Here is a 12,500-nt window from a genome sequence, read left to right as displayed (position 1 = left end):
CCCCTCGTCATCAGGTTTACTGTGTGTGTGTGTGTGTGTGGAGGGGGGTGTGTGTGTGTGTGTGTGTACAGTGATGTTATGACGTTCTACACGTCTTGTCTACAAAAGAGGCGTCAAAGATAGATATGTGACCATGAGCTGAGGTTACAGGTGAGTTTGACTCAGGTTGTTGTTTCAGCGTCGTCATGGAGACTCATGACACACCAACATCTCATCATGTGACATAATGATCTCAGAGCGTCGTCATGGAGACTCATGACACACCAACATCTCATCATGTGACATAATGATCTCAGAGCGTCGTCATGGAGACTCATGACACACCAACATCTCATCATGTGACATAATGATCTCAGAGCGTCGTCATGGAGACTCATGACACACCAACATCTCATCATGTGACATAATGATCTCAGAGCGTCGTCATGGAGACTCATGACACACCAACATCTCATCATGTGACATAATGATCTCAGAGCTTCAACAGGTTCATGTTTATATCTGCTCTGTGCATGAAGGCACCACGAGACCATGAAGGCACCATGAGACCATGAAGGCACCATGAGACCATGAAGGCACCACGAGACCATGAAGGCACCACGAGACCATGAAGGCACCATGAGACCATGAAGGCACCACAAAGACCATGAAGGCACCACGAGACCATGAAGGCACCACGGGACCATGAAGGCACCATGAGACCATGAAGGCACCACAAAGACCATGAAGGCACCAAGAGACCACGAAGGCACCACAAAGAGCATGAAGGCACCAAGAGACCATGAAGGCACCAAGAGACCATGAAGGCACCAAGAGACCAAGAAGGCACCATGAGACCATGAAGGCACCACAAAGACCAAGAAGGCACCACAAAGACCAAGAAGGCACCACAAAGACCATGAAGGAACCACAAAGACCATGAAGGCACCATGAGAACATGAAGGCACCAAGAGACCATGAAGGCACCAAGAGACCATGAAGCCACCACAAAGACCATGAAGGCACCACGAGACCATGAAGGAAACACAAGACCCATGAAGGCACCAAGAGACAATGAAGGCACCAAGAGACCATGAAGGCAACACGAGAACCATGAAGGTACCACAAAGACCATGAAGGTACCACGAGACCGTGAAGGCACTACGAGACCGTGAAGGCACCAAGAGACCGTGAAGGCACCAAGAGACCATGAAGGCACCAAGAGACCATGAAGGCACCAAGAGACCATGAAGGCACCATGAGACCATGAAGGCACCAAGAGACCATGAAGGTACCAAGAGACCATGAAGGTACCACAAAGACCATGAAGGCACCATGAGAACCATGAAGGTACCACGAGACCATGAAGGTACCACAAGACCATGAAGGCACCACGAGACCATGAAGGCACCAAGAGACCATGAAGGCAACACGAGACCATGAAGGCACCAAGAGACCATGAAGGCACCAAGAGACCATGAAGGCACCAAGAGACCATGAAGGCAACACGAGAACCATGAAGGTACCACAAAGACCGTGAAGGTACCACGAGACCATGAAGGCACCACGAGACCGTGAAGGCACCAAGAGACCGTGAAGGCACCAAGAGACCATGAAGGCACCACAAAGACCATGAAGGCACCACGAGACCATGAAGGCACCAAGAGACCATGAAGGTACCAAGAGACCATGAAGGCACCACGAGACCATGAAGGCAACATGAGACCATGAAGGCAACACAAGACCATGAAGGCACCATGAGACCATGAAGGCACCAAGAGACCATGAAGGCACCACAAAGACCATGAAGGCAACACGAGACCATGAAGGCACCACAAAGACCATGAAGGCACCACAAAGACCATGAAGGCACCAAGAGACCATGAAGGCACCGCGAGACCATGAAGGCACCACGAGACCATGAAGGTACCACGAGACAATGAAGGCACCACGAGACCATGAAGGCACCACGAGACCATGAAGGCAACACGAGACCATGAAGGCACCAAGAGACCATGAAGGTACCAAGACACCATGAAGGCAACACGAGACCATGAAGGCACCACAAAGACCATGAAGGCAACACGAGACCATGAAGGCAACACGAGACCATGAAGGCAACACGAGACCATGGAGGCACCAAGAGACCATGGAGGCACCACGAGACCATGAAGGCACCACGAGACCATGAAGGCACCATGAGACCATGAAGGCACCACCATTATAGTTTTGCCTCTTATTATTCTGTTTCCAGGTGATGGACATCAGTCAGCGTGACAATCACCACGCTAACGGCACACTGCTTGTGTGTGTGTGTGTGTGTGTGTGTGTGTCCCTTTTAGATGAGCTCTTATCTGCAAACAGGCGAGTGAGGCAGATGCAGCTTTAGACGGAGATTTTATTCTCCTCACGTTCAGCCGTACCACAGGAGAGCCGATGGTGTGGTGGGCGAGGAGAGAGGAAGGAGGGAGGGAGTCTCCTAGCGTATGACAGACGGCATTCATCATCAGAGTGACGCCTTCGATTTCAAATAAACAACATGTTTTTATTTCCATACGAACAAACGACTCCACGCTGCAGCAGCTCCTCTGTCCTCACTGAGGACACGCTCCTCTCTCCTCACAGAGGACACGCTCCTCCTCTGTCCTCACTGAGGACACGCTCCTCTCTCCTCACTGAGGACACGCTCCTCCTCTGTCCTCACTGAGGACACGCTCCTCTCTCCTCACAGAGGACACGCTCCTCCTCTGTCCTCACTGAGGACACGCTCCTCCTCTGTCCTCACTGAGGACACGCTCCTCTCTCCTCACAGAGGACACGCTCCTCCTCTGTCCTCACTGAGGACACGCTCCTCTCTCCTCACTGAGGACACGCTCCTCCTCTGTCCTCACTGAGGACACGCTCCTCTGTCCTCACACTCTGATCTCCTCCTAACAACCCTTTATCTCCTGCATCATTCCCCGTCTCTCTTTCCTTTCATCCTCTCCTCCCTGATCCCCCTCCCCTGGTCTCTCCTCCCCTCCCCTGGTCTCTCCTTCCCCTGGTCTCTCCTCGCCTCCCCTGGTCTCTCCTCCCCTCCCCTGGTCTCTCCTTCCCCTGGTCTCTCCTCCCCTCCCCTGGTCTCTCCTTCCCCTGGTCTCTCCTCGGCTCCCCTGGTCTCTCTCCCCCCCCCCCAGCATCAACAGACGCCTGCGGCTCTGTTATGATAACAGAACAAACACACAGATGTTGTTTATTCATCAACAACCTGAGGACTCAGTTTCCCCACACTGTCAGCAGGCCTCGAACGCATCTCTTAGCAGCACCTGAAGGGCCCACGACCCACGAGTCCACGGGGACGCTTCAATCCACGCCACAGACCCCACGCCATGCTGCATGATCTGCCGTCTCTCTCTCTCTCTCTTACTGTTACATAAAGGCAGAAAGCATGAATTAATAAAGAACACACACACACACACACACACACACACACACACACACACACACACACACACACACACACACACACACACACACACACACACACACACACACACACACACACACACACACACACACACACACACACCAAGACCCCCCCCCCCCCCCCCCCAAACTGCAGCAGCCAGCATCAGTCTCCTCCAATCAGCAGCCAGCAGAGGGTTAACCTGGCAGCAGCTCTGCTGACTCCATAACGATGCATCGTGCTGACGACAGGAAGAAACCCCAACGCTGCCATTTTTACACTGTGGACTGTGGACCCTTTGCCCCCCCCTCCCTTTGCCCCCCCTCCCTTTGCCCGTCATTACACATTCAATTAATGATCATTTCATTATTTATGATTTCTTTATGCAGGAAGACGGAGACGATCAAAAAACACTAAACGTAGTGTTCCAATTACACAACACAGCAGCTCCACCTGTAACACCTCCTGTAACACCTCCACCTGTAACACCTCCTCCTGTAACACCTCCACCTGTAACACCTCCTCCTGTAACACCTCCACCTGTAACACCTCCTGTAACACCTCCACCTGTAACACCTCCTGTAACACCTCCTCCTGTAACACCTCCTGTAACACCTCCACCTGTAACACCTCCTCCTGTAACACCTCCTGTAACACCTCCACCTGTAACACCTCCTCCTGTAACACCTCCTGTAACACCTCCTCCTGTAACACCTCCACCTGTAACACCTCCTCCTGTAACACCTCCACCTGTAACACCTCCTCCTGTAACACCTCCTGTAACACCTCCTCCTGTAACACCTCCACCTGTAACACCTCCTGTAACACCTCCACCTGTAACACCTCCTGTAACACCTCCTGTAACACCTCCTCATGTAACACCTCCACCTGTAACACCTCCTCCTGTAACACCTCCACCTGTAACACCTCCTGTAACACCTCCACCTGTAACACCTCCTCCTGTAACACCTCCTGTAACATCTCCACCTGTAACACCTCCTCATGTAACACCTCCTCATGTAACACCTCCTGTAACACCTCCACCTGTAACACCTCCTCATGTAACACCTCTTGTAACACCTCCTGTAACACCTCCTCCTGTAACACCTCCTCCTGTAACACCTCCTCATGTAACCTCCTGTAACACTTCCTCATGTAACACCTCCACCTGTAACACCTCCACCTGTAACACCTCCACCTGTAACACCTCCTCCTGTAACACCTCCACCTGTAACACCTCCTCCTGTAACACCTCCTGTAACACCTCCACCTGTAACACCTCATCCTGTAACACCTCCTCATGTAACACCTCCTCATGTAACACCTCCACCTGTAACACCTCCTGTAACACCTCCACCTGTAACACCTCCTCCTGTAACACCTCCTGTAACACCTCCACCTGTAAAACCTCCTCCTGTAACACCTCCTGTAACACCTCCTCATGTAACCTCCTGTAACACTTCCTCATGTAACACTTCCTCATGTAACACCTCCACCTGTAACACCTCCTGTAACACCTCCACCTGTAACACCTCCTCCTGTAACACCTCCTGTAACACCTCCACCTGTAACACCTCCACCTGTGACACCTCCAACTGTGACACCTCCTCCTGTAACACCTCCACTTGTAACACCTCCTCCTGTAACACCTCCACCTGTAACACCTCCACCTGTAACACCGCCACCTGTAACACCTCCTGTAACATCTCCACCTGTAACATCTCCTGTAACACCTCCTCATGTAACACCTCCACCTGTAACACCTCCTGTAACACCTCCACCTGTAACACCTCCTTCTGTAACACCTCCACCTGTAACACCTCCTCCTGTAACACCTCCACCTGTAACACCTCCACCTGTAACACCTCCACCTGTAACACCTCCTCCTGTAACACCTCCACCTGTAACACCTCCACCTGTAACACCTCCACTTGTAACACCTCCTCCTGTAACACCTCCACCTGTAACACCTCCACCTGTAACACCGCCACCTGTAACACCTCCTGTAACATCTCCACCTGTAACATCTCCTGTAACACCTCCTCCTGTAACACCTCCACCTGTAACACCTCCTTCTGTAACACCTCCACCTGTAACACCTCCTTCTGTAACACCTCCACCTGTAACACCTCCTCCTGTAACACCTCCACCTGTAACACCTCCACCTGTAACACCTCCACCCTGATCTCTGCTGAACAGGAGCAGGGTGGTCCCTTCAGTCAATGTCCAGAAAAAGAACTACACTTAATATTCTCTCTCCACCTGAGACCTGCGTCCAAGCTTTTCAGAATAAAAGCTCCTTTTAAACGAAGCACACAGTTTCTTTCTGTCTGAAGGAATCAGCTGATTAACGAATGCAGCCGAAGAAGAAACTGACAACAAAATCAAAAACAAGATGTTTGTGGTTCAATGTGGACCACTACTAAGATCCGCAGGAACAAAACCCAAACCCAAACCAGAACACAAAAACCCCAAACCTGAGCAGAACTACCCGGGGCTGAATGCCCCCCTGCGGGTTCACACTCATGAGACGGCCTGATGGAGTTTTCACAGATAATCGATTTATTGATGACATCAGATCTTTTCATGGTTTGTTGAAGATTTCTCTTGAAGCCTAAACGCCATGTAATGAACTTAACGATTAATCGATTAACGACAAACGTCTTTATAAAATAACAAACAGACTCATCGCCGACTGAAGCGAACCAGTAAACCCGCAGCTCAGCCGGCTCTGGGTCGCCGGAGGTCCCCGTCCTTCAGTCAGCGTGTACCCCGGCAGCAGGTGTCCCTCCGCGGGGGGAACACAGACGAACACACGGTCCTCTTACCTTGTAGACATTCTCCGTTATACGGTGCACCTCGTCGGTCCGGGACATCCTCGTTGGTGCTTCAGTCATAAGAACCATAGACCAGGATCAGGTGAGGTGATGAGGCTCCTCCGGACTGTGGCGGGAGAAAGACGCAGCTGACGGCTCGTGACTCTCGTGGCGGTGACGGAGAGAGACGAGCTCGTGAGCGTGGGATCCCTGCTTTTATAGGAAAGTCCTCCGCGGCGCGCACATCGGCTCCCCACGCTCAGTCGGTGCCTGTCGGTGGAGCAGAGGCGGACTCACTGCGGGAGGCTTCAAGGACGGTGGAACATTAAGCAACTCTGAGACCTTCTGTAACGTAAAGAATAATAATATTTAATAACATTAATACAAATATTAAATTTGATGGGCTGCTGGGTCTCCAGTGACCCCTCCTCACTCTAAACCACTGAATGTTTTCAGAGCTACAGAAGCCTCAAGAGGACAAACATCAGTTTATTTTATTCCGTCGTTCTAACCTCGAGATAACGAGATCAACGAGATCAACGAGTTGAGTTTTCCAGAAAACAGACTTGATCACGGAAAATAAAAAGTATGGATGTCCTGGGTGGGCTTCCGTATCTTTTCCACTTGTTTTATTTAACCCTGACTGCAGACACAGTCCCTCAGACACAGACCCTCAGACACAGACCCTCAGAGAAAGACCCTCAGACACAGACCCTCAGACACAGACCCTCAGAGAAAGACCCTCAGAGGAAGATCCTCAGAGAAAGACCCTCAGACACAGACCCTCAGAGAAAGACCCTCAGACACAGACCCTCAGACACAGACCCTCAGAGAAAGACCCTCAGACACAGACCCTCAGAGAAAGACCCTCAGACACAGACCCTCAGACACAGACCCTCAGAGAAAGACCCTCAGACACAGACCTTAAGAGAAAGACCCTCAGAGGAAGACCCTCAGACACAGACCCTCAGAGGAAGACCCTCAGACACAGACCTTCAGAGAAAGACCCTCAGACACAGACCTTCAGAGAAAGACCCTCAGACACAGACCCTCAGAGAAAGACCCTCAGAGGAAGACCCTCAGACACAGACCTTCAGAGAAAGACCCTCAGACACAGACCCTCAGAGAAAGACCCTCAGAGGAAGACCCTCAGACACAGACCTTCAGAGAAAGACCCTCAGAGGAAGACCCTCAGACACAGACCCTCAGAGAAAGACCCTCAGAGGAAGATCCTCAGACACAGACCTTCAGAGAAAGACCCTCAGAGAAAGACCCTCAGACACAGACCCTCAGAGAAAGACCCTCAGAGAAAGACCCTCAGACACAGTCCCTCAGAGAAAGACCCTCAGAGAAAGACCCTCAGACACAGACCCTCAGAGAAAGACCCTCAGACACAGTCCCTCAGAGAAAGACCCTCAGAGAAAGACCCTCAGACACAGACCCTCAGAGAAAGACCCTCAGAGAAAGACCCTCAGACACAGTCCCTCAGAGAAAGACCCTCAGAGAAAGACCCTCAGACACAGACCCTCAGAGAAAGACCCTCAGACACAGTCCCTCAGAGAAAGACCCTCAGACACAGTCCCTCAGAGAAAGACCCTCAGAGAAAGACCCTCAGACACAGACCCTCAGAGAAAGACCCTCAGAGAAAGACCCTCAGACACAGTCCCTCAGAGAAAGACCCTCAGACACAGTCCCTCAGAGAAAGACCCTCAGACACAGTCCCTCAGAGAAAGGCCCTCAGAGGAAGCGCTTTTATTTTGAATGTTTGTCCTGTCTTAAACTAAGAGTACTTTACTTCCCGTGTGCGTTTATTTTTAAGTTTTGTGGTAGGGTTAGCCCCTCCCCCTGGTTTGAAGGATTAGGATTATGTGTTCAGTAAAGCGTGGAGGTGTAGTCAGGTAGGCAGCACACCTGCAGCCTCCATTCAGCAGCATTTGACCCCCCTTCATGTTCCTCCTCCTCAGATCCACGTCTGTGATTCATCAGCGCGGCGCTCTGACATTCAGCTTCTCGTCTGTGTGGCGCCCACTCCCACTCCCACACAGCACCAATGAGTTTAATGCACATCAGGAGGCGAGCGGCAGCCGTCCATTCACGAGAGAAAGGGGGGGGGGGAGAGAGAGAGAGAGAGAGCGAGAGGGGGGAGAAAGAGAGAGAGAGAGAGAGGGGGGGGTGGGAGAGAGAGAGAGGGGGGAGAGAGAGAGAGAGAGGGAGAGAGAGAGGGGGGGAGAAAGAGAGAGAGAGAGGGGGGGGCAGGAGAGAGAGAGAGAGGGGGGAGAAAGAGAGAGAGAGAGGGGGGAGAAAGAGAGAGAGAGAGGGGGGGAAAGAGAGAGAGGGGGCGGGAGAGAGAAAGGGGGGAGAGAGAGAGAGAGAGGGGGGAGAGAGAGACAGAGAGAGAGGGGGAGAAAGAGAGAGAGAGAGGGGAGGAGAGAGAGGGGGAGAGAGAGAGAGAGGGAGAGAGAGAGGGAGAGAGAGAGGGGAGGAGAGAGAGGGGGGAGAGAGAGAGGGAGAGAGAGAGGGGAGGAGAGAGAGGAAGGAGAGACTCTCACATTTACAGAACGTCTTTAAAAACACATAATCTGTTTGTTGCTGCCTGTTTCTGATTCAGAGATCGGCCCTTGATTTTACCAGTGTAAATATTATATGTAATATCTTCACCTTCAGTCATTAGTCTACCGTAGAGCTCCGTCTCCCCCTGGTGTTCACCTTCAGTCATTACAGTCTACCGTAGAGCTCCGTCTCCCCCTGGTGTTCACCTTCAGTCATTACAGTCTACCGTAGAGCTCCGTCTCCCCCTGGTGTTCACCTTCAGTCATTACAGTTGCAGCAACACAAAGAACGACAGTAAAAACAGTTTTATTGCAAAAGAACCAGAGACGATGAGTGATGGCGTGATGGAGTGTTGGTGTGATGGGACGTAACGCACGCCGTCACGCTGCAGACTCGGGGTTATGACGCAGAGACGCCTTCAGCATGAAAAACCAAATCATGTTTAAAACGATGACATTAAAGAAGAGGACTTTATTAACACTTCAGGAGAATGCAGCAGGATATAATCAGGAGAATTCACCTGGGGGGGGGGGGTGGTGACCTTTACTCCCTGTGATCGCTGCACGACCATAGACTGTCTGCACGCCACCTCTACCATCTCCGTGCTCTAATCAACCTGCTGCTGCATGTTTCCTGTTCTCCAGGATGTTCTTCTCCTCTCTTTACTTCACATTCAGATTCATTGATACAAAGACACATATTCTCATCATAGAGTCCTATGGAGGTCTCTGATGCTGCACGCCACTTCCACGGCGTCCTCCTGAAATGATTCAGTGAAAACGTCTTCAGAGAGTCGGACGAACAGTCAGAGATCAAAGGTTAGGCACAATGATGTCACACGTCTTCATGTTTTAAAAGAGCGTGCTGCAGGTGACCCGCCCCCACGCCAGCTGCTGAAGACGGGACAGTTCTCCGGTGATGTTTGTGGTCATGTGGGTCCAACGGGTCAGCCGACGGAGGTCAGACGAGTTCCTATGCGGCGAGCAGCTCGCGCTCCGGCTTCTTTCTGGAACGCTCCCTCTCTGAAAAAACAAACAGGAAGCAGAAAGTCAACGACCTCTCGGGTTTCTTATAAAACGACCACATGAACACATCGTGCGTCTGGAATAATCTCAGCAGCGCGTTGGACACAAACCCGGTTTCTTCTCGGCATCCTCGGGGACTTCAGGTAAGTCGTGTTCAGGAGCGTCAGGCAGCTCCACGTCGCCCTGTGGGGGGTCAGAACACGTTATTCATGATGTCATTAAACCGTGGTGACGTCGCCATCAGACAGAAGACGACCCTGATCTAACACACCTGAGTGATGGCCTCCAGCTCGGCCAGGACGGCGTCTTCATCTTCTGGAGACAATGAGCCGGCCAGCATGTCGTCGATTTGCTGCAGAGACAACGAGCACTCGGTTAGTGGGTCATTAGTTTGTACGTCACGTTTAGTGAAGACGCGAGCTCTGACAGGCGACCTACCCGTTGGTACTCGATGGCGTCTTGAGTTTCATCCATGATCCGCTCGACCTCTTCAATAGACATCACCTGACAACAAGAGTGACAGAGGTCAAACAACTGCAAGAGGTCGCCATCACAGAGTGACGGAGGTCAAAGGTCACAGGTCAGTTACCTCGTGCATTTTCTTCAAACAGCTGTTTCCAACTTTCAAGCCGTCGATGACTTTCTGTTCGATCTGAGCAAACTCCAGGTCCTGAACCTGAGAGAAGCAGAAACATTTCATTTATTCATGTTCAGGGGTTAGGGTCAGCAGCCGTGCAGTGGGACCCTGGAGGTCACTCACCAAGCGCTCCAAGTTCCCGATCTGGTTCTCCGTCTTGTCCAGGAGCTGCTCCTGGTAACGTTTCTTTTTCAGCAACAGGAGGGCTTTCCTGTCAGAGTCCAACAGACGATTAGAATCAAACCCCAACACATGTTTTTAATAAAGACTGAAAGATGATCACACATGATCAAGACTGAAGACCAAATATATAGAAATAAAACCATGAGGAGGAACATTGTGGACAGACTCACTCTTTCTTTCCATCTCTCAGCAGCTGTTTGGCGAGCAGTCGCTCCTTCCCCAGCTGCAGGTTGATTCTTTTCTGGTACTGTCTCAGTTTATCTCTTTGCTGTTTCAGTTGCTGTAAAGAACACAGAGAAGAAACCAGATATGAGAACAGTTATCAGGTCAAACCAACAAACCCTCAAACTAGGATCAATATTTTATAAAACTATCTAACCTAAAAAGCCTCTGCATGTTTCTAATAAGCTCCACGAGCAGAAACGTGCTCAAACTAGGATCAATATTGGAGATGCTTTTGAAAAATGGAGAGAGGTTAGAACACAGAAAGGTTTACAGACCCATGCAGAGCTGGATAAACACTGAAGCTTCAGAGTCCACCACATGGTGACCTGAGTGAGCATGGACTCTAGAGAGGGGGGGGGGGGGGGGGGAGACAGCTCTCTATGATGTTTAGAGTTTAGACTGCAGTACCCATTTTAAACACTAGGGGGCAGAGTTACTGCTGTCAGGATAAACCGGATGTGTGATCTATAATGACATTTATCTATAATATCTACAGGTGTAGATCTATAATATCTACAGGTGTGGATCTATATTAACTACAGGTGTGGATCTATATGATCTACAGGTGTAGATCTATATTAACTACAGGTGTAGAGCTATATCATCTACAGGTGTAGATCTATATTATCTACAGGTGTGGATCTATATTATCTACAGGTGTAGATCTATAATATCTACAGGTGTAGAGCTATATCATCTACAGGTGTAGCTCTATATTAACTACAGGTGTGGATCTATATTATCTACAGGTGTAGATCTATATTATCTACATGTGTGGATCTATATTAACTACAGGTGTGGATCTATATTATCTACAGGTGTAGATCTATATTATCTACAGGTGTAGATCTATAATATCTACAGGTGTGGATCTATATCATCTACAGGTGTGGATCTATATTATCTACAGGTGTGGATCTATATTAACTACAGGTGTAGATCTATATTATCTACAGGTGTAGATCTACAATATCTACAGGTGTGGATCTATATTATCTACAGGTGTGGCTCTACATTATCTACAGGTGTAGATCTATAATATCTACAGGTGTGGATCTATAATATCTACAGGTGTAGATCTATATTATCTACAGGTGTGGATCTATAATATCTACAGGTGTAGATCTATATTATCTACAGGTGTGGATCTATAATATCTACAGGTGTGGATCTACATTATCTACAGGTGTGGCTCTACATTATCTACAGGTGTAGATCTATAATATCTACAGGTGTGGATCTATAATATCTACAGGTGTGGATCTACATTATCTACAGGTGTGGCTCTACATTATCTACAGGTGTGGATCTATATTATCTACAGGTGTGGCTCTACATTATCTACAGGTGTAGATCTATAATATCTACAGGTGTGGATCTATAATATCTACAGGTGTAGCTCTATAATATCTACAGGTGTGGATCTATATTATCTACAGGTGTGGATCTATATTATCTACAGGTGTGGATCTATAGCAGGTAAATAGGTATTTAATCTCTTATATTTAATATTCTGATAAAAAACATTAAAGTTTAAAAATTAACGATATTTAAGAGTTTCACAACATTAGCATGCTAACATTAGCATGCTAACATTAGCGTGCTAACAGATACTCACCAACACCGCCCTGTCTTCTTCC

General features: G+C 49.5%; 1 protein-coding gene across 1 annotated transcript in view; it reads right to left on the bottom strand.

Annotated features, from left to right (window-relative positions):
• Positions 1-9,080: 9,080 nt before the first annotated feature.
• LOC132961635 (charged multivesicular body protein 6-like) overlaps positions 9,081-12,500 on the bottom strand; it is a 3,704-nt gene continuing 284 nt past the window's right edge. Inside the window, exons 1-8 of the mRNA XM_061033368.1 lie at positions 12,479-12,500; positions 10,806-10,915; positions 10,576-10,663; positions 10,405-10,491; positions 10,254-10,319; positions 10,087-10,167; positions 9,926-9,998; positions 9,081-9,812 (exon numbers count right to left, since the gene is read on the bottom strand). The exon at positions 12,479-12,500 is cut by the window's right edge and continues 284 nt beyond it. Coding sequence (XP_060889351.1) covers positions 9,763-9,812; positions 9,926-9,998; positions 10,087-10,167; positions 10,254-10,319; positions 10,405-10,491; positions 10,576-10,663; positions 10,806-10,915; positions 12,479-12,500 — 577 coding nt within the window. The 3' untranslated portion in view covers positions 9,081-9,762. The remainder of the gene's footprint in view (positions 9,813-9,925; positions 9,999-10,086; positions 10,168-10,253; positions 10,320-10,404; positions 10,492-10,575; positions 10,664-10,805; positions 10,916-12,478) is intronic.

This window comes from Labrus mixtus, unplaced genomic scaffold, assembly GCF_963584025.1.
Source record: "Labrus mixtus unplaced genomic scaffold, fLabMix1.1 SCAFFOLD_87, whole genome shotgun sequence".
Taxonomy (NCBI): domain Eukaryota; kingdom Metazoa; phylum Chordata; class Actinopteri; order Labriformes; family Labridae; genus Labrus; species Labrus mixtus.
Note: the sequence above shows the minus strand (reverse complement) of the source record. Positions and strands in the feature narration are given on the sequence as shown.